At 33.7% G+C, this 27415-nt stretch overlaps 2 protein-coding genes across 3 annotated transcripts; both read left to right on the top strand.

Moving 5' to 3' along the window:
* The first annotated feature begins 1993 nt into the window (after positions 1–1993).
* On the top strand, positions 1994–9059 carry LOC127736492 (peroxisomal sarcosine oxidase-like). Its single transcript, XM_052247043.1, has 8 exons — positions 1994–2147; positions 2347–2498; positions 3230–3443; positions 3676–3858; positions 6725–6871; positions 7220–7369; positions 8471–8546; positions 8823–9059. Exons 1-8 carry the CDS (start codon positions 2049–2051, stop codon positions 8945–8947), a joined length of 1146 nt encoding a protein of 381 aa, XP_052103003.1. The 5' UTR covers positions 1994–2048; the 3' UTR covers positions 8948–9059.
* A 5310-nt stretch (positions 9060–14369) lies between these two features.
* On the top strand, positions 14370–23766 carry LOC127736474 (peroxisomal sarcosine oxidase-like). 2 transcript variants are annotated; one of them, XM_052247027.1, is made up of 8 exons: positions 14371–14550; positions 15541–15692; positions 16065–16278; positions 16821–17003; positions 17695–17841; positions 20491–20640; positions 21627–21702; positions 23053–23766. In XM_052247027.1, the coding sequence occupies exons 1-8, from the start codon at positions 14446–14448 to the stop codon at positions 23175–23177; spliced, it is 1152 nt and encodes a 383-aa protein (XP_052102987.1). In that variant the 5' UTR covers positions 14371–14445; the 3' UTR covers positions 23178–23766. The 2 variants fall into 2 exon arrangements, with proteins under 2 accessions (XP_052102995.1, XP_052102987.1); XM_052247035.1 differs by lacking the exon at positions 21627–21702 and having other exon boundaries at positions 14370–14550.
* Positions 23767–27415: the final 3649 nt, after the last annotated feature.

Below are 27415 nucleotides of genomic sequence, written 5' to 3'. Positions count from 1 at the left end.
AGCGGAGCCTTTAACATAGCTTACTATACGGTATGGATTTTACCCATTGTTGAAGGCCGTAAGGTGATATGTAATTGTTTACAGCATTGTTGATCATTGTCTATGGATAGTTGTCTCAGTGACGGTAACCATACCACATCTTCATATTTTTTTATATGTATTGTGAAAGTAGAAATGATGGGTTGGAATATGCCAATGAGATAGCAATCCAGTGGTATAAAAACCAAGACACCTAGAGGTCATTTTACGGTCATTAACTATACGCTACTAGCAGATTGAAATTGATAGGTCTAATGCCCCATTGACTAAATTTTTCTCGAAATTACTAACTTAAGGGAAGATGTCTCGGCTTCATAGTTAGTTAATTAATAGTAGTTGCTGTGAAAGTACGGTCTCTATGGAAGATATCCCTATTTCATAAATCGTTACTTTCAGCCTGCCTTTCTATGGAAGTCGGTTCGACAATGTCTTTATTTTTTATACCATTTTTCTCTATTCTATATTTATTTTTTCCTTTATTCTCTATTCTTTTTTTTTTGTTTGCCTATTTTTTTTTTTTGCTCTTTATTCTGCACTGTTTGCCCTATTATTCTCTATATTCATTCTGTAAATCCCATCCAGATTGTCGAAAACTGTGGTTGTATCGTTCACTTTTTCATTGTTACACAAATCTCAATATATAATTTGTATTTGAAAGGCAATTTTACGCAGATCTGATGCTAAAAAAATATTTGGGATCGATTTTTTTTATATCGTTTCGTCAAAGCATATATATATTAGTCAAAGGCGTTTTGTTAAAATATACTTTTTCACTTGTTTGGTCTTTTGGAAAATGTTGTTTGTGCTGTATTTAGACCCCTTTACCAAGAAATTTGTTTTGCATGCATGCACACGTATAAAAATTGCGGTTTTTATCCAACGAAATCATAGGTTTGAACGTTGTTTTCAATTTAGACTTGTTTATATTTTTTCGTTTGGGCTTGTATTATATTTTCCTTCGGGTTTATATGATCCGTTCATCCTTTTTCGACTCTTTAAAATTCAAGACTCTATCCTAAATTGAGGTAAACTATATGGCCTTCCAAATACCGTTTCGATCCCTAACATCACTGAAGAGACATTAATTGTCGAAATCCGGATATGGTGTACAAATTTTTGCACCTCATGTTTGTGGTATATCATCTTTTCCGCAAGTTTATTGTTTTCTGCTTGGTATTAAATTAATATTAAGATCCATTTTGTTACATCTGGTGAACACTTTATTTGGCAATCGCCAATTGCAGTCAGCAGGGTTTAAGAACATCCGTTGTTCGACCTGTTAGTCAGATGCGTTTTCTTAAAATATACATTTTCACTTGTTTGGTCTTTTGGAAAATGTTGTTTGTGCTGTATTTAGTCCCCTCTACCAAGAAATTTGTTTTACATGCACACATATACAAATTGCGGTTTTTATCCAACGCAATCATAGGTTTGAACGTTGTTTTCAATTTAGACTTGTATATATATATATATATATAGATTCTTACATTGATACCAGTGGATTATCGGATTTATCCAATCGAGATAGTTAAATTATCAATTTTAAAGTCCGAGCCTCGGCGAGAACTTTAAAATTTATAATTTAACTATCGAGATTGGATAAATCCGATAATCCACGAGTAACTATGTAAGAATCTGTTTCTCTAATGATTAAAAAATAAATTTTCCTTTTTTGCTAAACTAAAATCCCCTTCGAGTGCCTTCCACTTTCCATAAAGTTGTCAATTTCATTAACACCTGTTAGCATATTTTGATGCATCCAGTGAGCTGAGAAAGGTTATGACCCTTAAACTCATATCCAATGATCTTCTGAGATCACTGGCAACCACACGTTGATTAAATTTTTTTATACAATGGGTTCGGAAAGGGATAAATTTCCATAGAAATAGAGAAATATATATATATAGATTTTCCAACTCATATCAACAAAGTTATTTAGTTACATAAGTGTATTTGTTGTCCTCGTTATTAACCTATTTGAACGGTTATACTCGCAGGTAACGTAGGAAATGATATATGATACTATTGTTGTGGGAGCGGGGATAGAGGGATCAGCTACGGCCTACCATCTGGCAAAACAGGGCCAAACAACACTACAGTTAGAACAGGTATCTGCACTTATTTATAGACGAATTAACATAAATATTAACAGAAGTCCATTACTAGAGCCCTAGTAATGGTCTTCTGATATAACATAACATCATCATATCTAGGTTTACCTTTAAAGTAGGATTATCACTTAGGCCAAATCAGTTTTTTTCTTTGTGTATTATATTGCCGACTTAATGAACATTTTAATCTTTATAGTTTCCTCTTCCACACAACAGAGGTAGTTCCCATGGGCAGAGTAGAATTACAAGAAAGGCTTATGGCCCAAAAGAACATTACACCATTATGATGAAGGAGGCCTTCAAACTATGGGAAGTTCTAGAAAGAGAAAGCAAAACTTCTGTATTTAGGTAATTCAAGTTCAAATTCTATCAAATTGATGTCAATCGATATTTCATTTATAGTGTAGAAAATTATAGATAAATAAAATGTATAGATCTGCTGTTTATTCAACGTAATCAATGTATGCCTATATGTGTGTTATTTTAATGTTTTTCACAGCGCGCATGGCACATGCACTCCCTTCTCCTGTATTACAAATATTTTCTGTAGAATTAATTTATCTCATTCACCGTATTTTCCATTATTATATAATGTTCTTGCTTATTATACTAACACAATCTGGCAATAGGAGCAGTTAATGCACCGCCCTCGAGCCGCCCTCTACTCTTCAAGATGGAGAAAACACGGTTTTAATCATATTGCCCTCACTAAAAATGAAATGATATGTGATGTGAAATTAAGTTTTATAGACATTCGAATGATATTGAACATACTTTTACCCAAAATAATGATAGCAAAACATTCAACAATTATATTTGCAAACCATCTAAAAACTCTTTAGGTTAATCTAGATTTAAATTGAAGAAATCTTGTGGAGGTCCTACTCGTGCGATATTCCTACAAAGTTAATTTTGTTTTTTTTATTTTAACCACTTGATTTACGAGACAAACGTAGAGATACCAAAAATAATCAGTCAAAGGAATACAGGATCAGTAAAAAATCCTATATCCTGTTTACTGACAGCCATATTGTACACAATTCGTAATGTTCTGACCGGAATAACATTCAATGTTTTAGACAAACAGGAATGCTGACCATGGGTACAACAGATAATACTTTTGTTAATGGCACTATACAGTCGCTGATAAAACACAATATGGCGATGGATATTTTAGATTCGACCCAGGCCAAGGCCCGGTTTCCTATGGTATCATTTCCAGACGACTTTACATTTGTGTTAGATCACAGTGGGGGTATACTTCGAGCAGACAAAGCCCTTAAAGCTTTTCAAGTAGGTGTTAAATATATTATGTGAAAGTTTATTTCGAGTACATTTCTTATATTCTATTTTACCTTTATTTCTTTATCTTTATCTTAAAAATAAAGATGTTGGTTAAAAATAAACGTTTTAGCAACGCTGTTTTTGCTAGCCGATGTGAACGTAAACACACAATGAAGATTGAAGACAAATAAAGGTTTTGCACATCACGAATTTTAACAACCCGTACTTTATATATCGATAGGACCAGTTTCAGAAATTTGGTGGAGAATTACACGATGGAGAACCCATGGTTAACATTTTACCAGGGGACGTAATAACAGTACAGACAACTAAAGGTTCATACAAATGTCGAAGTCTGGTGTTAACTGTTGGTCCATGGGCTACGAGGATTCTACCTGCTATTGGTGTAAATGCACCTCTGAAGGTAGGAACATGTCATAGTATAACGTGAGTATTTCTTAAACAGTCCACTTATTCTATCAATCTTTTAAAATTAGTTATTCCATTAAAGAAATAGAACTCTTTAAGTTTAACATAATGTAACAAATTTTGCATGACGTGCCAAAAAAGTATAGTTGAAAATGAATACAAGAGAAAGCAACGGTTAATGAAATATTAAACTTGGCTTAAGGTCAAGTTACAGTAAATGGGCTATTTCACAGATTTTGCTAAAATTTTGCATACGACTTTGACTCGTTGAACTATAACTGAAAATCTAAAAAATAATGCATTATCTCTTGTTCCATCTGACATATTATACATTTATTTCCCGTGCCTGAGGGAGATATGAAGATTTGTTCACCCAAGAAAATAGATAATTATCTTTTGATCGGTACTGTTTATCAATGTTTTAAATTATGTCGTGTTTAGTTATGAAAACAAGCGGTTGAGAAAAATGTACGTAAATTAATGTTTTATGTTCAGGTACTTGGTAGTAAATAAAGAATAGGCCGTGGAATAAAACATTCATTTCCCTTGGCTTAGGGAGATATGAAGATTTGCTCACCCTCGAAAAGTGTTGTTCAGTGTCATGTGGAATGATCTCAACCAATCAAATTTAACATACAGTGGAATAGAACTGATTCTTTCGACGTTTTGTGGTATTTTTAGATCATCTGGCCCGAAGGGCCAAGTGAGCTTTTCTCATCACTTAGCGTCCGTCGTCCTTCGTCGTCGTCGTCGTTAACTTTTTACATTTTGAACTTCTTCTAGAGAACCACTGAATGGAATGAAACTAAACATGGCATGAATGTTCCTTATGAGTGCTGACCAAGTGTTGTTACTTTGTAGCTGATCCGTCATCCAAGATGGCCGCCAGCGGGGGACTTCGTTTAACATAGGACCCTATGGACAATACATACACATGTCTTCTTTTAGAGAACCACTGAATGGAATGAAACCAAACATGGCATGAATGTTCCTTATGAGGTGCTGACCATGTGTTGTTACTTTGAAGCCGATCCATCATCCAAGATGGCCGCCAGCGGGGGGACTTCTTTTAACATAGGACCCCATGGACAAAACATACAAATGTCTTCTTTTAGAGAACCACTGAATGGAATAAAACCAAACATTGCATGAATGTTCCTTATGAGGTGCTGACCAAGTGTTATTACTTTGAAGCCGATCCATCATCCAAGATGGCCGCCAGAGGGGGACTTAGTTTAACATAGGACTCTATAGGAAATACATACAAACGTCTTCTCTTAGAGAACCACTTAATGGAATGAAATAAAACATGGTATGAATGTTCCTTATGAGGTGCTGACCAAGTGTTGTAACTTTGTAGGCGATCCATCATCCAAGATGGCCGCCAACGGGGGACTTAGTTTAACATAGACCCTAAGAGAAATATATACAAATGTCTTCTTCTAGAAAACCGCAAAATGGATTGAAACCAAACATGGTATGAATGTTTCTTTTGAGGTGCTGACCAAGTGTTGTTACTTTGTAGCTGATTTGTCATTGTCCTTATAAAGTCATTTTCTACAATTTCAATGAATTTATTGGTAATTTCTGTAAACTTTACAAAAGTCTTCTGCTTTTGATTAAATTACGGGGCCAATATTAAACCAAGTTTGGCCTCAATCATTATTAGGGTATCTGTTATGATTTTAATCTATTTTTACATGATTTCCAAAACCAAAGTAGAATCAGGTGAGCGACACAGGCTCTTGGAAGCCTCTAGTTCACACAGAACACCACGTTGAATGATGTTATTGTATACCGTAAAAATGAAGTCGGTGACCATATGAATATTTTATATCGTTAAAACGGAAATGTATGTATCAACAACATGTAGTTTTTATTTTTTAAATCTATGAAAAGAAATTAGAGATTTGATGATTTTAAGACAAATTTAAGAAGGTTTTTCGACGAATTTTTATGCTTTCTATACAAATATTCACCTATTTTGAAAGAATTCAATCAGTAATATTTCAGATAATATAAGAGATAAATGCATTATTTTTTTTTCGATTTTCAGTTATAGTTCAACGAGCCAAAGTTGTATGCAAAACCTGTGACTTAGCCCATTTACTGTTCCATGACCATAATACACTTATTGATACAAGTTATAATTATACAGTTCTTGCTTATCACTACTTCTCGAATCTCAATTAGTTGCAACATGAAATCTTCTAATATGTACAACAGTCATTATTCAGTGCAGGATAGGTACGTTTACCTTGGTTTCAATAACTGCAGTATATTTTTTTATTTATTTTATGTTTTTGTTATCTGTGATACCAATATTTTAGAGTTATGTTCTTTTTACTGTACTGCTTTTGTAGTATGTTCTTATATGGGCGTTTTGTTCATCTATCGATCGGGGTTAAGGAGGAGGGTGTTTAAAATTTAGAATTCGCCACATTTATATATACCTGTCCGAATTAAGTTACCTTGTCAGTCGTTGTCTTATGTGGTATCTTCATGTTTTTTTGTTATTTGGAAAACTGTTTGTTTATAGCAAGTCTCTGAATGTTTTATTAAATTTATCCACTAAGTCAGTGGCGTAGGAGTGGACTGAAAAGTCTATTGAAATTGGGCAAACTTCTGGCATTGTTTTGCTCTCCCCATTTCCAACTGCTCCGCCCTTGTAGACTCCGGTTGATTTAGATCTTTACATAGTGAAAGACTCCTGTGTATTGTTGAGGACAGTATGCTGCCTTCTAGATGTCTTTTGATTAATTTTTCGTTGGGTTGTTGTCTCATTGACGTATACTTCACATCTCTGTTTATTCAGAGATATGGTTTATCATTAAGCTTTCTTTTTAAAATTTAATCTACAGCCAATGAGAATTAACGTGTGTTACTGGAAAGAGAGAACGAAGGGAGAATACGGTGCTGATAGATTCCCAGTGTTCTTCCAGATTCCAGCAATAGACGGATACGAAGTGTATGGACTACCCAGTGAAGAATACCCTGGGCATGTTAAGGTACACACCATGTTGATGACAGAGAAATATTATTCAAAAATTTAACAATATAACTTCTCAGATGACGTAAAAATATATGATTGTTTACTAACTAATGAAACTTGGTCAGCACTGGAATATTCAAGTAATTCTTTCAGTAAATGTATAGATGATACTCGAACTATGTAGTAAATATATGACTATTTGAAGGTAATTAGTAGGACATATAACGTTAACAGCCAATACCAATATCTTTATTGCCTGGGAATAGTTTTGTGGTTCGGATATAGGGAGACGAATCTAGAAATGTCATTACATGTAAATATATAACATTTATTATTTCAGTTCAGTCATATGTTTTCTTTTTAGATCTGTTTACATGCAGGACCGGAGATAGACCCAGACAATAGAGATGCTGCAGATGATAAATGGGTGATAGATAAAATATCTGAATATGTAGCCAGACATTTTCCAAACTTAGTTCCTTCGCCTAGTATTGTCGAAACATGTATTTATACGGTATGCTATTTAAAAACATTTTTTTCCTTTATTTCTGATCTTATAATGTTTTCTAATGAAGTTTTTCCCTCACATTTAATGATTTATCATGGCCATAGACCAATAAACGGCCAGATTTAATGATATGGAGACAGCAACTAAACAACATTAGAAACCTAAAGAAAAGGCTTCAATTCCTAATATATGGACTGTTGTCATTTGAGGGATAAAGATCGCATGATATGCCGTCAAAACCCGTATGTCACCATCTCTACCTTTGAGAGTCTTAACAGCATAGTAATTCAATGGTTGTCATTTGTTATTGTACATCATATTCATTTTTCGTCTATTGTTTTGTACATTAATCAAACCGTTAGTGTTCTCGTTTGAATTGTTTTAAGTTAATGGCCGTTGTTATATTATAGTTCGTTTCTGTGTGTGTTACATTTTAATGTTGTGTTTTTGTTGTGTCGTTGTTCTCCTCTTATATTTGATGCGTTTCCCTCAGTTTTAGTTTGTAACCCGGATTTGTTTTTATCTCTATCGATTTATGAGTTTCGAACAGCGGTATACTACTGTTGCCTTTATTTACATTTGTCATGTCGGGGTCTTTTATGTCTTGCTATGCGGTTTGGGTTTTGATCATTGTTGAAGGTCCTATAGCTGCTAACATCTACGTCATTTGGTCTCTCAGGTTCCAAACTGTCTTATTGGCAATCAAACCAAATCTTATTAATTTAGTACAGCGATGTGAACATTCTAAAGATCTTACCCAGCACATGTCATGCAATGTATCAATAATATATACTAAAACATTCAAGATACAACATGATGTGTATGTGTTTAACCATGCTTGTCAAGAAAACGATTTTATATTATGGTGCATGAATATATCTGTTGTAAAAATAGGATCAACTACAAGTGTACAGTTATGAACAAAAGAAGATAACTACAATTCAAAATATTGCCTAAATGGGTTAAATTTAATTTCACTTTACAAATGGAAAGCAATCTTTACCTGTCAGTGCTCACAAGCACTTTGATTGAAAGTACCCCACCTATATTGTGTTAGAGATAATGAACTAAGAGGATTTAATTTTATATTTATTTTGGTTCATTCAGATGTTACCTGACGAAGACCTTATTTTAGACACCCATCCATCGTGGAAGAATATCATAATCGGAGCGGGATTTTCAGGTAATTATGGTGACCGGATACGGCCATTTTACGTTTTCGACTTTGATATTTCAAAATTTCGAAAACGCAAAAACACGAAATGATTTTTGTTTCGCGTTGTAGCCGTCGTCGTGTCGCGTTTTCGCATTTTCACGTTTTTGTCTTTCCTCGTAGTTGTTTTAAAAATAGAATAATTAATATATTCCAAAGACAAATGCATGAAAACATCAATATTGGAAAATAAATTATAAGAGTGGTATATTCAATTATTTTATCTTTTAAATTCACTGATTGTAGGACATGGATTCAAGCTGGCACCAGTTGTGGGAAAAGTCTTAGGAGAACTGGCCATGGGAAAGTCACCATCATATGATCTCACGCCTTGTAAAATTAACAGATTTTTCCCGAAGTCCAAAATATAAATGTGATAAATACATTTGATTAAATGACTAATACCTATTCATGATGCTTAAAAATAACAATACCATATAGTATTTAGGATGGTATAATAAAATTAAAAACAAACTAAACGTCTGTTTATTACATTTTATCTATGTGGAGAAATATTCGTTCTGTGTAAAGTCTTTACTCAAGACGTGCCTTCATCCTTGTCTATGTTATGCGATGGAAACTCCGTGCTATATATATCGAAATCGTTTGCCATGGTTAAGTTATCTAGTTTCCACATGTTTCTGATTCAAAACGTGTTATTAAATTTGAAGGGGATTCGTTTAAATCTCTGGAAATTGTCATAAATGTAACCACAGTAGCAACATACCAGCTTCACCTCCTATGGTGTATGCATTCGTGTTTTTACATTTCACATTTGGCTCCCTATGGTATGCATATTCACAGTTGTCCCCCTTTCACGATGGCATGTATCCAGTACCCATACAGACCGCAAACAGTTGTCATATGAGCTGTTATATCCAGCCTTTTATAGGAATTTGATATCATCACTAATTATGATTGTGTTTCAAATCAGAATAGAGTCAATTCAATGATTTTTTTCACTTCACCGATTTTGACTCATTTTCAAGATCGACCACAGATAAAACAGCAGTTATACAAATGTTGTATGCCAATCTTGGAGACGAACCATGTTGAAAAAGTGGAAAATCTTGATAATATTGTAGCAGGAACTATTTAGACAACACTTTGATGCTAAATTCAGGATACGAAGCAAGTGGAATGTCGCATATTCCTTTTGCATTTTTAAGATGAAATGGAGGGAAGGAGAATAATCACTTTTAAGTTCGCAAAACCTTCCACGGCGTCATACCATTCAGAAGCCCTTTATCGACTTTTAATAAAACAAAGACTCGAAATCGACAGACAATGCAAGGAACAACAAAAGTCATTGGCATAAAATGTATTGACTCTAATTTCATTGTGGGTTAACGATGGTACAACATAGGTTGAATGTAATAACTTTAATTGACAATGTTATATATGTTCCGGACCATATGAGTATTTGGACCATACGCGTATAGTCGGACCACATGAGTATATACTCGTTTGGATATTAACGAGCCGGACCATATGAGTATTTAGACCATATAGGTATTTTTCGAATATATTTAAAATGGGCTATTTTCTTCTTTCCCCGGTATTTAGATAGTTTAATTTTTTAAATTCTTCTAAATTTTACATATTTTCACTTAATTGATATGTTTTTGTTTCTATTCATACGAACTTACAATGACAGTAGTTCGTAGTGACAGCACGTTTAAAATACGTGATTGTATAAATAGGAACATGAACACATTAAAGATCATTAAATAAGTAAACATAATCTACGATATTAAAAAAAATATTTACTAAAATCAAATTAAAACATTAAAATAAAGGAAAATAGGTGAGGGTGCAATGCCCCAAGTACCTGTGAGTTAAACAGTTGACTTCTTTTTAAACGGTACATTTAAATATTTCTTGAACTTATATTCCAAAGTCAAAATCGACACATATTGTGTTTCGTAAGGACAAGTCGAAAATGACCACGTAAAAATGCTTTAACTTAAATTTCAATTTGAGTAGAGTTAAATTTATTTCATTAATCATGTAACAATGGTTGCCATTTGATGTGATAAGTCACAATTAAAAACTCTTAATTAATGACACCTTGAAGGTTCGTGCTTAAGGCAACGTCCATCGTATTAAACACCCGGACCATACGCGTATGGGCGGACCATATGAGTATATACGCATATGGTCATGACAATACGCGTATGGTCCAAATACTCATATGGTCCGGAACATATATATACAGTCCGCCAAAAGTTAAGCACCACCTATTTTTATTGCATCGAAATGTTTTTCATTTAAAAAAATCAGTTAATCCTCGAAAAAGAGAAAATATTCATGTAGCAATTTTGCTAAAATATACCATAAACAAACAGCAGACTTAAGTTTGTTCACGTATGCAGGTTCTATGCATTTGAAATTTGCGTTCATAGAAATAGTGAAAATTACACAAATCAGAAAAGGAATTTAAGTTTCACTGTGATTTTATTTTTTTACAACAATTAATCACCCAATATCATTAAAAGTCTCTACAAATAATCTTTGGTATGTTCGGCAAATTTAATGTCAATATTTGAGTCAATAGGATGTGTAACACCCTCTCTTCCGGTACAGTTCCATAACATGGAGTCTCATACTCTGTACAAGCCTTCTGAACTTTAGTTGAGCAAATTTATTCCATTCAGCAACAATTGCGCTTCTTAAATCGCTAAGATTTTGCAAAGGTGGATCTCTGCGATTGAGATTTCTGCCAATGGCATCCCAGACATGTTCGATAGGGTTCATGTCTGGAGACATGGAAGGCCAAAAGATAGTGTCAATGGCTTCTTGCTCTTTGTACTCTTTGTACTCGGTTACAATCCTTGCCCTGTGTGGTCTAGCATTGTCGTACATGCACAAGGGTCTTGAAGCAAGTGGAAGATTATCAAAATGAGGGACTACAATGTTTCTAAGCACCAAATCCCTGTATGTCTGTCCGTTCATGTTACCCTGCAGAATATGCATACCCACCTTACAACAGTATGATAAGAAACCCCATACTGTAACACCACCAGCAACGTATGCAGTCGTTGGGCAAATGTTGTTTTGGTCATTAGCAGTTTTATTTCCACGGCAAATTCGTATTCTGCCGTCTATTGGTCGTAACAGAAACTGACTCTCATTTGACCAATGAACATTTTGCCAGCTTCTCATGTTCCAGCGTCGATGGTCATTAGCCCTTTGAAACCTGATTATACGGTGCCTGGCTGTTAGGGCAGGTCTCTTGACAACACGACGTGCTCTTACGTAGCCTCTATGAAGTCGACGGACCAATGTTCGAACACTAACATGACCACCTTGACGCCAGTGGTGTCTAAGTTGTGGGGCAGGAGTAAATGGGTTGGCTTTTGCGCAACCAATAAGGAGTCTGTCATCACGATCAGTACTTAAACGGGGTCTTCCGGACCTTGGTCTATCAATTACAGTTCCTGTGTCAACATGACGTTGTAAAAATCTGAAAATGACGGTGTGTTTAACATTGAAATGGTTACCTATGCAACTAGTGCTCCTACCGGCATTTGACATGTCAATTGCTTGTCAAGGTTTAGTCACATATAACTTACCCCCTGCCACATTTCACAGTGACTTGGTGAAGGTCAAATTTCACCTGTACGCGGGGCAGTAGGAAGATCTATGATTTAAAGGCATTAAAACAGTGTATTCGAAAAAGTGCGGATGACCTTTAATAAAAAATTGCTTGACGTGTTGATCGAATTTTTTTTTTTGTCGTAATGAATTTTCTTAGTGTATGTTATAGGCAATTCATAACACCAAACATAAATATTTTTTTCGCAATAGTTAAAAAAATATTCCCAGTTATATTTAGGTGGTGCTTAACTTTTGGCGGACTGTATATATAACATTCTGACGACTTTGTCACACAGTGTAGAAATTCTGTATTATGATGTTTACCATACTGGTCAATAAAGTAACACTGAGAAGTTGAATTGAAGGTAAACTAACATTTAGTATACGAATTATGAACCAAACAGAATTTTGCCCGCTTCACATATGCAAATAGAGTTGTAACTTATGAACAACAACATTGAAATATAGTGTTAAGTATAGTACTTTATACAAAATATTTTGTTTTTAACCACAGAACGGAAAATTTAGATTTGGGATATCATTTCAAAATTCTGAACACATTTAATCCCTTTATTCACTGTAGCTTTTATATTTCATTTTTTATGATAAATTCTTAAAAAATTTAAAATCGATTAATGCAAAAATAAAAGAAAAATAAAATACATGAAGGCATTTAGATACATTAAAGTAGAGAATGATATTTTATCTTACCTCCTAAACATTTCTAAGAATATCATTGGTTAAAAGCGACCGCGTGGACACCGTGTATATTTCATATGGGGTTAGAAGCTGTGGTTTATTTCAATATACGGTTAGTAGTGGTGGTATGTGCCTTTATTGAAACAACACGGCGTCGAGGAAAAATCTTAAACGTTTCACCCGGACAACATATGAAGAAATTGATGATGAACGATTGAAATAAATTCGGAAAACACATTAAAAGATGTTTTTTATTGTTCCTTATGTCGTAATTACAATCCACTTCCTTTTTCACCACGAATGTGACCTACCGAATTAGACTATTTACCGGATTTGTAATAACATGAGCAACACGACGGGTGCCACATGTGGAGCAGGATCTGCTTACCCTTCCGGAGCACCTGAGATCACCCCCAGTTTTGGTGGGGTTCGTGTTGAATGCTTAGTCTTTAGTTTTCTATGTTGTGTCTTGTGTACTATTATTTGTCTGTTTTTATTTTTATTTTTTAGCCATGGCGTTGTCATTTTATTTTCGATCTATGAGTTTGACTGTCCCTCTGGTATCTTTCGCCCCTCTTTTAAAAGCTAACAAGTTGTTACTGTTGGCATTTGTTTTTGTATAGACCAGTGGAAGTAGGTTCTTTATATTGAAGACTTGATCACTTTGACATGCCATTAGTCGAAATGCCACATCTTAAGCTAGTCCGTAAGATAAATTCGTTACGCAGTGTGCTAATGACCTAATACGATACATATGGGGTCATGTATTATTTTCTGACTTAAAACCCCTTTTAAAATAAATGAACACTAATAAAAAAAATCAAACACTGACTCTAAACCTCAAATCTTAACAAATGTGCGCCATATTTTGATTCTACGACCTGATTTTTAAAACAGTTTAAGCATTTCTCTGAACGAAAAGTAATGATTTAGCCTGCAGGGAGGGTGTTCTATTAAAGCTGAAAATTCGTTGGCTTGGAAATTTCACTATATATATTTGAATGAATTTATTTGAGGCATTTTGTCTCGAGGTTAATGCCATCCCAGCTGCTCGTCTGCACCCCAAATCCCAAGTTGAGACCCCCCCACCCCCCCCCCCCCCCCCGTTCTTTATGACAACGTTAATTTTTTTTTGCTGGGGTTAACCCATTGACCGCAACGTTTTAGAATGAACGTCATGTTCTACGCAGAATTTATCTTTTACGTTGTTCATAGGAGAATACCTCCAACTACACTTTCTGACATCATATCTGTCATTAGGACGTTATATTTTTATTTTTGTGAATTTCCAGCATCCTAGCATCTATTTTATATTAAAAAAATAGTTTTCAAATTGTAAAAGTTTGTAATTATTATTTATTCGGCTTGTAAAACTTTATTGTCGTACTCTGTACCTAGCGCTGTCAAATGGTTAAACCTCACTTTAAAATCCCTTTTCAGACGTTTAAACTCAGAATCTTAATCAAAGGTAATGAAGAAGATAAACGAAACATATTATAAAAGGGAGTTAACAAATCTTTGTCAATATCGTATAACCTACAGTATGTTTTATCATTGGACTTGATAGAAGATGTCCGGTATCTATGATACTATTGTGGTTGGTGCAGGGATAGAGGGCTCGTCTACTGCCTACTATCTAGCCAAGCAGGGACAGAAAACTCTTCTTTTGGAGCAGGTAACTTATTAAGTATTGCATAATGTAATAAGTGTGTCCAGTAAGCAGGACATTTCTCTTTTCAAATGCACGACCGCTTATCTACACATTTATTACGAGCTATCTTTGTCCCACTATGTCAACTGGATCATTGGATAAACATAATGTATCGCCGTACTGTTGTCATTGAGGCGTATACTAAAATCGGAAGAATTTGTACATGTATCGCATTTGTCAACTATATGTCGTTGATTATATTGAGAATTGCGTACATAATGAATTTGTGAGAAACTTATTAAAGATTTCGAATTAAAGAAATACACGCTTTCTCTCATGTTTTTGTTAAGGTTCTGGTACCTTCACAAATATGAGATGGATAGTGTTATGCGATTAAAAAGCAAACAAACATGACCCGTAGATATTTATATGTTAGGCCAAACATAAAAAATGTATATATGTTTAGGGTTTCCCCCTTCTCTATTTATATGCCTCAAGATGCTTACTAAAAGATCTTATTGACACACTGGTAGTAAATCGGAAAAATGCCGGTTTCACAAATATACTCAAAGTAAAAAATGTTCAGCAAATCCAAAAAAAATCTTAGCTAACTACCCTATTTTCTTAAGGAGGAAACAAACACATATTACATTAGTCATGTCAGGGTTAAATACAAGTATCCCGTATGATATTTATACTAAAGTAAGGGTAAATTAAGTCCTATTGTCCTTACTCGTTTCTCAGTGCTTTGCATGTTTAATTACAAAATTAAAAAAAATAATAAGGCCACATAAACTAATCTTCAATTAATTTCGGGTATCTTTTGATAAAATGATTCAAATTTTTACTTTATTTGGAGCAATGCTTTTTAAGATTACGTACGATACGTGATTTACTGATTGAAAAATCATCATATAGGGAACCACAAATTGAGGAGTGCAATTTAAGAATATTACTTAAAATTTGGAGTAAATAATTGATAGTACTAGGCTGTAATATTTGAATTACTTTCAGTTTCCTCTGCCTCATAACCGGGGTAGTTCTCATGGACAGAGCCGGATCACCAGAAAGGCATATGGCTCAAAGGAACATTACGCCGTCATGATGAATGAAGCCTTTCAATTATGGGAGCAGTTGGAAAGAGAGAGTAAAACAGAAATATTCATGTATTTAATCGATATTGTCTAATTTATCTCTGATTTAACTTCTATACAGAAAACTATTATTATTATACAGTACATTAAATGAATATTTAGGACTATTACAAAAAGTACCAGAACTCAATAAATTCGGCCAAGTGTAAACATGAACACGATTTTCGCCTTATTAAATCATACACATTATGATTACGATAAATCATGATAATGATCTACTTTTGTTTGATATGCAGCAGTATCTTTATATTTGTTCAGATTTAATGTTGACATTGTTCTTATATAATACGTATTTTATATTACAGATACACAGCTAAAGCTCGTCTATTTTCTTCTGGTCTGGTGATAAAACTTCTATCTCATTTCAAATATTGATCTTTTCAGAAACACAGGAATGTTATCCGTAGGTGAACCAGGTAACGAATTTGTTGAAAGCACAATCAAAGCAATGAGAAAACATAATATACCAATGGACGTTTATGGTTCGGATGAAGCAAAGGTCAAGTATCCAATGATTTCTTACCCAAATGATTTCACATACGTATTAGATCACAGCGGTGGAATATTACGGGCTGACAAGGCTCTCAAAGCATTCCAGGTAAAATTGCTTTGTTAAAAAACAATACCCCTTTTTTGTTAGTTTTGAATTTAAAAGTATAAAACAAAGCATATCAGGTTATCCTTAAAGAGTCACTATCTTTTGCTGAAAAATGACGAAATAAAACTTTTCCAAGCACTTTTATATCATACAATAGAACAAGACTGATGTAGCTGTATTACATTGAAATATCTACAACAGCGAAAAGCCATATTCATATCCCCCGCTTGAAGCAAAAATGGATTTAGAAATATATCATAGATAAGGGTATTGCGATACTAGCTATTCATGAGACATATAAGACTTTTTAATTTCCGAAATAAAGAGTTAAAAAGTGGTCTGATCATACTTTCTGCTTAATCAAGGTTTGCCCACGTAATCTGGATTCTTTTTGGATAATCTATAAATGACCCTAATTTAATTGCTATTGTTTATTCAGTGTTGACTTGGTACATATGATGGTGAGATGATTATGGCTTGACAGCGTGCCAAATATCCACTGTTATTATAGCCATTGATATTTTCTATTTAATCGATTTCAGGATCAATTCCAAAAGTTTGGCGGTGAACTACATGATGGAGAGGCAATGGTCAATATCATACCTGGACATGTTATCACTGTCATAACTTCTAAATTATCGTACAAGTGCAATAATCTTGTGTTGACTGTTGGTCCATGGGCCAAAACTATTTTGCCGTCTCTTGGTGTTCACATTCCATTAAGGGTAGGTATTTATTATATGATGAATATAAGATGAAACTGAATCAATGTAGCATATAAATTAGAACGGTTGTGGAAAGAACGTTGATTAGACAATTTAACCAACCCAAAACGACATCATATGACATATAAAGCTGAAATCCAGCACTGAATAAGCACCAAGTGGGTATGCATGCCCCACTTAGTTAGGTTGGGATAAATTCAACAGATACATCAAATAGTAGACAAAACGCCATTTTTTATTAGGATAGACATACCAAACTTTCGTCGTTTTAATTTATTTTGCAAGTACTTAACTCTACCTGTTAATACTATCCGGGAAAGATCAAACAGTTATAATAGCACAATCAAACCATACAAAGGAAAAGCAAATCTTATAATTATAAAAAAAGTAAAATAACAAAAATACCGAATTCGTCGGTACTGCAAAAACTCAAGGAAAATTCAAATCGGAAAGTCCCTTATCAAATGGCAAAATTAAAACTCAAACACATCAAACGAATGGAAAACAAATGTCTTCCATACTTTTGTTTTATAGACTATTACATTCGTGGAAAATAGAAAGTGAAGCATCCACAGAAACGTTAATCATTACAATCATTGTTTTTCTTAAACTTTTGTATGAATGAAACAAAATATTAGCACAACAAATATATAATTTCGCTTATATCAAAATTACTAGCACTAACTTTCAGCCTTTAAGAATAACAGTTTGTTACTGGAAAGAGAAGTTTCCTGGGCAATATGCTGTGAACAAATTCCCTGTCTTTGTACAACATCCGGGGGTAGATAACTATAGTGTGTATGGGTTACCAAGTGAGGAATATCCTGGACATGTTAAGGTAACTATGACGTAATTTTATGGGTTACCCAGTATTTTAAGGTAATCATAAAGTATGAGGTTTACCTATTGACAAAGCACATTGGGCATGCTTATGTATCTTTAGGTATATTTTTATCCTAAGTGGAATGCGAAGGACGTGTTTAGGGAACGTATGTGAGTTACTCAATGGGGAATCCGGCAGGTAACTATGATGTGTATTTTTGCTCCCGGCAGAAAGTATGTGGAATAGATACCAAAGAATTCATAAGTTACCAATGCAGAATATCCTTAACATGTTTAGGTAACTATATGATGATATATCGTCCTTAGAAAGGTATAGATAGGTATATTAAATACCGATTATCATTTTTTTTTCATTTTGATACTGTAAAATATCAGCTGGGAGTCATTATAACATTGACGGTGCAAATTTATCTGCACCATATGCATATTTCGATAATGAATTTCTCTTCAGTGATGCTCTAGGCCAAAACGGTTGAAAATCAAAAACTAATTCGGTATAACAGATAAACAAAAATATCGAACTCCAAGGTAAATTCAAAAAAGGGAAGTCCATGAAACTGACAAAAGCAATTAATATTAACCAACGGGACGAGTGAAAAACATCCGTCATATTCCTGACTTGGTACAAGCGTTTTCCGAATTAAATGATGTGTTAAACCTCGTTTTATAGCTAACTAGACCCCTATTTGTATGACAGTTGATAAATTGAAGAGCTTTTGTTTAGAATTCGAGCACAGTTAAAAAAGGCTTTACATTTTGACATCCAACTGATGTTTGTTTACAATATCAATAATGATTAAAATCTGCGGTTTGTATTCTTCTGTCTTTCATGATATAGACATATATTTATTTGCTTCATAAATCGGAAGAAGATTTGATAAGTTCGATTCAAACTCAAACATTATACCGTCGATGATATAAATAAATCATGGTCAAAGTGTTTGACGCCATAAAGCCGCGATATGCAATTTTATGAAGAAATGAACAGAATGACACAGACTGAAGGAAGACCGATAAATATGTGTTACAGGAATAGCATAGACGTGTCTACACTACTATTTATAGAAGAACAACTGGAATAGAATTTCACAAGTTACACGGTCACAATCATAAAATAGTTGACAAATACGATGTGTCTGTGTGAACTCACTAACGCAGTCTTAGATCTTTAGATACCAGAATAGACATCTGGCTTTAGATACCAGAATAGACATCTGGTTTTAGATGCCAGAATAGACATCGGGTTTTAGATGCCAGAATAGACATCTGGTTTTAGATGCCAGAATAGATATCTGGTTTTAGATTCCAGAATAGACATCTGACTTTAGATGCAAGAATAGACATCTGGCTTTAGATGCCAGAATAGACATCTGGTTTCAGATACCAGAATAGACATCTGGTTTTAGATACCAGAATAGACATCTGGTTTTAGATGCCAGAATAGACATCTGGTTTTAGATGCCAGAATAGACATCTGGTTTTAGATGCTAGAATAGACATCTGGTTTTAGATGCCAGAATAGACATCTAGCTTTAGATGCCAGAATAGACATCTGACTTTAGATGCCAGAATAGACATCTGGCTTTACATGCCAGAATAGACATCTGGTTTAGATGCCAGAATAGACATCTGGCTTTAGATGCCAGAATAGACATCTGGTTTTAGATACCAGAATAGACATCTGGTTTTAGATACCAGAATAGACATCTGGTTTTAGATACCAGAATAGACATCTGGCTTTAGATACCAGAATAGACATCTGGTTTTAGATACCAGATAGACATCTGGCTTTAGATACCAGAATAGACATCTGGTTTTAGATACCAGAATAGACATTTGGCTTTAGATACCAGAATAGACATCTGGTTTTAGATACCAGAATAGACATCTGGTTTTTACTTATTGTGTCCTATTGTAAGTTGTGACGTTTGACTGAGGGTGGATAATTGTGACGTTTGACTGATGGTGGATTCGTATAACGGGTGATGCATGCATACGCTTACTCTGTCGACGCACCCAGTTTCGCTCTTTTAGGAGTTCATGCGATTCCCTCAGGTGTTTTTTTTAACTTGCTTTGCTTGATCTGAAATAATTTCTGAAATTGGAACATGATACAGTTGTTGCCACTAATAAAGATATAATAAGGTTATTATGTAAATGTTACATTTAGACAACAGTGGTTTACCGATGTTCAAATCTCATAAATCGATTGAGAAGATAAATTACTTTTAAGTTTGATATTCATGCAGTTTTGTGGTATTGTTATAACTATTTACTTTCTACTTAAATGGGGTTTTCATTGGTTATCATATTGCGCGTGCTCAATTAATACTAACATTCGTAGTTAAAAACAAGAAGTCATTTCTTTTTATAAATTACCAAGATACGTTGAACTTGTTGTAGTTTTGTTTACATTATGGTCCAGACATAGACCCTAACAAAATATGTGTTGATCTTGTAGATTTGTTTACATTTTGGTCCAGATATAGACCCTATCAATATATGTGTTGACATTGTAGGTTTGTTTACATTTTAAGACCCAGATAACAGAGATATATTGATCTGGTTGTAGATTTGTTTACATGTTTGGTCCGAATATAGTTTTAACCAAATATATTATCAAGATATGTTGACATTGTTGTAGATTTGTTTACATTTTGGTCCAGATATAGACCCTGACAACAGAGATGCTGCAGATGATAAATGGGTGTTGGATAAAATGAAAAGTTATGTCTCAAAGCATTTTCCAAATTTGGTTCCAGAACCAAGTATTCTTGAAACATGCATTTACAGTGTAAGTTGAAGTGCATTCAATAATTGACATAGACCAAAGCAGCAAATGCAAATATGTAGCTTTTTAATATATTTAAGTGCACAAAGATCATAACGATTTTCACAAATTATATACATCTTTATTATTTTGAATGATTGAATGAATATTTTATTATTTCATGTCCATTTTGGTTTATTAGCTCTTCATTGTTTTAAATAAGTTTTGGATTTTCAAATATTTTGGCCTCGAGCATCACTGAGTAGACATTTATTGTCGAAATGCACATCACATGCAGATCAAATTGGTAGCGTTAATGTTATTAAACATAAAAGGACATGTCTTTCTATGCTGTGATGTTATACTATTGTTTCAGAAAAGGGAGAAGGTTTGGTACCATTAAAACGTTTAATCCCGCTGCAAATGTTTGCACCTGTCCTAAGTCAGGAATCTGATGTACAGTAGTTGTCGTCTGTTTATGTAGTTCATACGTGTTTCTCGTTTCTCGTTTTTATATAGATTAGACCGTTGGTTTTCCCGTTTGAATGGTTTTACTCTAGTAATTTTTAGGGCCCTTTATAACTTGCTGTTCGGTATGAGCCAATGCTCCGTGTTGAAGGCCGTACCTTGACCTATAATGGTTAACTTTTATAAATTGTTACTTGGATGGACTGTTGTCTCATTGGCACTCAAACCACATCTTCCTATATCTATATAGATTATGGCGACAGTAGTTTACCAAGATACCAGATTTGCCTTGGAGTTTTTCAAATCTCGTTAATCGTCGAAGTACAGACAAAAAAGATATGCATGAATCATCCGATTAAACGCAATGAAACGCAAAGCAATGGCTAAATGAATTGACCTAAATATTCGCTATAGATCTGAAATTGTGAAGCCCAAAAACTTCCTTTGTTCAGTAAACGTTGAAATGTCAGCGTTTCTAAAATCTTGTTTTAGAGAAGTACTTATTTATTTACACGTTATGTCTATTGTTACCATAATTACAGTGGTTACCAGATGAAGAATTCGTATTGGATAAACACCCAGCTTGGAAAAATATAATTATTGGTGCTGGATTCTCAGGTACAATTTTGTTATGCTAACATCTTAGCGAAATGTTATAAATGAAGCATCCAAAAACACCAGCATGTGCAGATAAAACACCAGCGGACATAATAATTTATGTCAAGACATACAATTGTAAAAACAATTAAGTGAAAAAAAAATAAAGCTGGAAAGACAATATTCTGGGGGACTATCATATTACAAACATATATAATGACAAAAGCTATGTTTTAATAATTAGTTTTTACAATTTCTTTGTTTTTAAGATTTAAAATGTGAACTTAAAATTCAGACAGATGACATGTTTTGACGAAAGACGAGTCCTAATAACATGTGCTACTGCGGACTGAAATCAAGGCAGATCAACTTTAACAATAACATTTGCTACTGCGGACTGAAATCAAGGCAGATCAACTTTAACAATAACATGTGCTACTGCGGACTGAAATCAAGGCAGATCAACTTTAACAATAACATGTGCTACTGCGGACTGAAATCAAGGCAGATCAACTTTAACAATAACATGCGCTACTGCGGACTGAAATCAAGGCAGATCAACTTTAACAATAACATGCGCTACTGCGGACTGAAATCGAGGCAGATCAACTTTAACAATAACATGTGCTACTGCGGACTGAAATCAAGGCAGATCAACTTTAACAATAACATACGCTACTGCGGACTGAAATCAAGGCAGATCAACTTTAACAATAACATGTGCTACTGAGGACTGAAATGAAGGCAGATCAACTTTAACAATAACATGCGCTACTGCGGACTGAAATCAAGGCAGATCAACTTTAACAATAACATGTGCTACTGAGGACTGAAATCAAGGCAGATTAACTTTAACAATAACATGCGCTACTGCGGACTGAAATCAAGGCAGATCAACTTTAACAATAACATGCGCTACTGCGGACTGAAATCAAGGCATATCTACTTTAACAGAACATATGACTTATCTGGTGTCCACAGATCTAAGACTGTGAAAGCATATTTCTCTCAGTTGAAACTTAAAAAAGAGTATGAATAACAAAACGCAACAAATCAAAGAAAGACAAACACAAAACATTGAAAAGTCAAGATTTGTCCTTAAAACAATTTGGGGTTTAAAATCAAGTGTTCATGAAGGGTAAGCAGTTTCTTTTCCCTTAATAGCACCCTTCGTGTTGTTTATGTCTAGAAAAAGTCCGGTGATAAGTCGCATGTGGTGATGTCATGAACGCGAAATACTTGCTTATGGATACAACAGGTAGTACATAAAGGATATCAGTGGTCAGCTATGATATAGATATTATGTAACAATCAGAGCAAAGTTATGACTGCTTATGTACAATTTTGTTTAATAATTTATTGCTACTACAGGTCATGGATTCAAGCTATCACCAGTGGTTGGAAAAGTTCTTGGAGAGTTGGCCATGGGAAAAGAACCTTCTTATGATTTATCACCTTGCCGAATTGATAGATTCTTTTCTAGATCCAAGATATAAATTTAGACCACTTGTGTACCTTCACTCAAACTAATCAGTATTGCACTTGTTGTATATTATATATCAAGAAAAAATGTGTTATTAAAATGTCACATACTATTGTATATTAAACTATATTGTTTAACATACCACAGCAATTAAAAGATCATGTATAACTGTATATCCAAGTACCGTATTAAATAAAATTTAGTTCGTTGTCCGTTCAGGAATATTCATGACGTGACCATTTGTTTGCACTTAAAACCCGTGCGGTCATCATTTTGACCATCTACTCTCGCCATAGCCTAAAGAAGAGATACATTTATTCATGCATAATTGAATGAGCATTTGTATTTGCAATTCTGATGATTATAATTATAATGTGTTGTATTTGATATATAAGATATAGAATTAAAGGTTATAACGAGTAGCACACCTACATTCAATTTGGATCTTGGTTCCTTGTAAAGTCCATAGAATTTCATTCTTTTTATTCGGACGAAAGAAAAAATAATATGTTTTAGCAAAGCATTAACAGATATATGTATATATCTCAAATGCAATACTTAATTCCATTTTTGTTGCAATAATAAATGATATACATTATAAAGTTGACTACCTTCTTCCGTTCATGAATAAATGTAACATTTTACCCCTCTTCCTTTGTAGAAACCATAGTCTAGTGTCATATACGACAAAATCATTACTACTGGTCGATTTGCAATATGAATATGAATATATAACGTAAAAGTATGATTTCCGTAAACACACACTACATGTTTCTTACATTTCATTCTTCAAATATAGTCGTAATCATTAGTTTGGAAAGTCAAAAATATAAAACGTTGGCGAACAAAAAGAACAAAAATTCCCTACCTAACAGCCAAAACAAAAGCTTAATTTCATTGTATTGTAAAACATGTTTCAACTTCTTACATACAATACTTCACAAGATATCTTTACATCCGGATAGTTTTCAGTATATTTTCGCTCTTTACTTTATTGAGACAAGTAATTTAAACTCTGTAACATTGAACGTCTGGCGTACTAACTTATAAGCCTGGTATATCTTTGATGGGTTTGTATGCACATAAGTGTTTACTGTACTTTTGTGTGCTATATCATTATATTTGCTTGTGCTATACAGATTTTATTGATTCATTCAATTGTATTCCCAGTAAATTTGATCCATCTTTTTGCTGTTTTTTGCTAAACCCAACAAATATCACTATATGGTGCCACTAGTGGAGCTGGTTTTTGGCGTGGTTAGTGTTGCTTAATATACAGTTCGCTATTTAGTGTTTTGTTATTGTTGGTTGTCTTGATTTTTTCGTCGTTTTTCTTCTTGGTCATGGTGTTGTTTTTATTGGACTTATGATTTTCATTGTCCCCTTGATATTCTCTCATTCTTTTTTATAGATATTTTCAGAAGGAGAGGCGAAAGATACAAAAGGGACATTCAAACCCATTAACTTTAAGATTCAGAATACAAATGTTTTGAATGGGTGAAAATATTTACTCAATGTAGCAGTCATATTATACTATATTGTTGAAGAATGATTTGCTTTGCGGAAACTAAAAACAAAAAGTGATATTTCACACACAAAAGTATTTTAATGCAATATCATTTTAAATCAAGCAAGTGTTAATAGCAGACAAGAAATGCTTAAGAAACGCCTGTCCCAAGTCAGGAACCTCTAGCCTTTGTTAGTCTTTTGTGTTTTATAAAATTTTGGTTCATGTATATGTTTCGGAGTTTAGTGTGGCGTCCATTTCTCTGAACTAGTATACATTATTGTTTATGTGCCGACTCCCGGTGGGGATTCTATCGCTGCGTTGAAGACCCATTGCTGGTCTTGGGCTATTTCTGCTCTTTGGTCGGGTTGTTGTCTCTTTGACACATTCCCCGTGTCCATTCTCAATTCTATTATTTTTGTCATGGTTTCTTTACTACCAGATTAAGCTACTTGTTTCCAGTGATTGTGAGCTTGTTTTGATATTGAATATTTAAGTATTGGCTATGTCTTCTGCATTTGTGTTAAAGGCTATTATCATATCGATACTTCAGTAATGTTTTTTTTTAACTTTTATTAAATTTCCCTGTATTGTTTATTAGAAAAATAAGGCTCTGGAAAGAAAAGCAGTTTTGCCGCACAAAATGTTATAGCTTGCCCCTCCAAAAGTAGAAATCTCGTCTTGTATCTAAGTGGTTTTTTTTTTGTTTAAGGATCTGACATTGATGGCAGATTTATGTTGTTCCATTTTAATTTAAAATTATTGAATAAGAAGAAAAATGAAGACAAAAAAGGAGAAAGAAACAAAAGGAACAATTAAAACGCCTTATTGGAAATGAGACTGTCCGAACCATAGCAAAAACCAAAAAAACAAGGTAAAAACAAAGACCAGTCTTCAAAACTAGACATAGTATAGTACGTCAGAAGCTCAATAACAAAAAGAGAAAAAAGAACCTTTGAAGAGTATCATATTATCTGCTCATCAAACACATGTTTATGCAATATACCAAGTTCTTAATCTATTACAGTCTATCAAAGTTGTGAATGTATAAAAAAGCAACCGAAAAAGATCTGCCTTTAACACCAAATACAAAAATAACGAAAAACATCACTATATACAAGTAAGACACAAGACAACTGCTGACGAAGTTTCTAACGTGGAACAGACACATTATTATGAGACGGATTTTAACCAATTATTGTTGGATCTCAACCCTCTCTTCCATTTACTTTCTATCAGTGGGATAGCAAAATGTCAAAAAAAAAAGCTTTATAATAACATTAACAGTACCCATTTGTATGCACCAGATGCCTATTTCGACAATTAATGTCTTAATTCAGTGATGCTGGAGGTTGAAATATTTGAAAAATCCAAAACGTAATAAAAACATTGGTACAGCTGAACAGTATAATTGATACCACTGTTAAATGCTGGATTCGAATTTCAACTTTTAAGGTAGAACCATGGCCAATTCTTGATATCTTTATCCCTGATGTAGCCGTTGTTATTAAATAATGAAAACAAAACGTTCATTTAAATCCAATTTGACTATATTTGAAGCAGTTTTCATTTATTCTCTCTCAGTAATTTTTTTTATGTCAGTAACCTCTATCACAACAACAACAAAGGGGAATGAAGATCCGTACGCGGTGTACCAACGCATGTCAATTGCGAACTGACCCAATAATTTTTCTATCACGTCCAGTCAACTGATACTGACATTATCAGAGAGTACACATCAAAGGAAAAATGCACAAATTACCAATAAATTATTATATATGATATTATAGAATTAAATATGTTTTATTACAAACAAATGTGTTCTCAATCTTGTAGATAGATATAACAGGATGTCATATCAGTACCAAAGACAACTCTCCATCCAAGTCACAATTTGTAAAAGTTAACCATTATAGGTCGAAGTACGGTCTTCAACACGGAGCCTTGGCTCACATCAAACAGCAAGCTATATAGTCCATATCAATCATGACAATAAACATAAACAAATAAAACTAACAACTATCGCTTACCAATAATCCTGACTATATGTATTACATGAACTGGTTGCCATCAGAAATGAAAATATAAATATTCCAAATAACAAAAGCATGTGCTTACACATGCAACCAAATATAAAGCACTAAATGCTTATACCAATATGAAGCTCTCATCTATAGAACTTACACAAAAATTGTCAAGATTACAAACCACAACGTAATATATTAAAAGATATAAGAAGCCAGCTGACAACATGTTCTAGAAAATGATTTGCAATTAATATTTCATTCCAAATCCATTTACACAAAACATCTTACAGTATTACTACATCTGTAAATGAGTAATAACAACACTTAACCTGTACCGTCAAAACTAATTGCTTCTTTTAAGTAAGACAAAAACCAGAAAAGATATTCATCACTTCTATACATATAAGATGTAATATTCTCATATTTGAACGGCCTACTGTAGTAGTCCATTTTGTCAAGCAGTAATCCTCAAAAGTAAATAATACGTTTTTCTTATCAAGTTGATTATAACCTCACAAACTATTACATAACTGTCAAGACACAGTATGCATTTTAAAACTACTTGCACTGTCATAAACAGTAAACAATCATATTTCTCAAAACAAAGGAAAAGTGTTTGTATTGCTACTCTAGCTATTATATATATATATATGCATGAGTTCGAATCCCGGCCAGGGAAGAACAATAAAAGGAAACATTAAATGTAATTATCTATAA

Source organism: Mytilus californianus, unplaced genomic scaffold (assembly GCF_021869535.1).
Source record: "Mytilus californianus isolate M0D057914Y unplaced genomic scaffold, xbMytCali1.0.p SCAF_1, whole genome shotgun sequence".
Taxonomy (NCBI): Eukaryota; Metazoa; Mollusca; class Bivalvia; order Mytilida; family Mytilidae; genus Mytilus; species Mytilus californianus.
The sequence above is the reverse complement of the archived record's forward strand: the minus strand, read 5'-3'. Positions and strand labels throughout refer to the sequence as shown.

Coding starts and splice junctions, on each gene's coding strand:
- LOC127736492 (XM_052247043.1), top strand. CDS start 2,049: ATGATATATGATACTATTGTTGTGGGAGCGGGGATAGAGGGATCAGCT. Junction 3,444..3,675: donor AAGCCCTTAAAGCTTTTCAA/GTAGGTGTTAAA, acceptor ATATATCGATAG/GACCAGTTTCAGAAATTTGG. Junction 6,872..7,219: donor AATACCCTGGGCATGTTAAG/GTACACACCATG, acceptor TTTTCTTTTTAG/ATCTGTTTACATGCAGGACC.
- LOC127736474 (XM_052247027.1), top strand. CDS start 14,446: ATGTCCGGTATCTATGATACTATTGTGGTTGGTGCAGGGATAGAGGGC. Junction 16,279..16,820: donor AGGCTCTCAAAGCATTCCAG/GTAAAATTGCTT, acceptor AATCGATTTCAG/GATCAATTCCAAAAGTTTGG. Junction 17,842..20,490: donor AATATCCTGGACATGTTAAG/GTAACTATGACG, acceptor ACATTGTTGTAG/ATTTGTTTACATTTTGGTCC.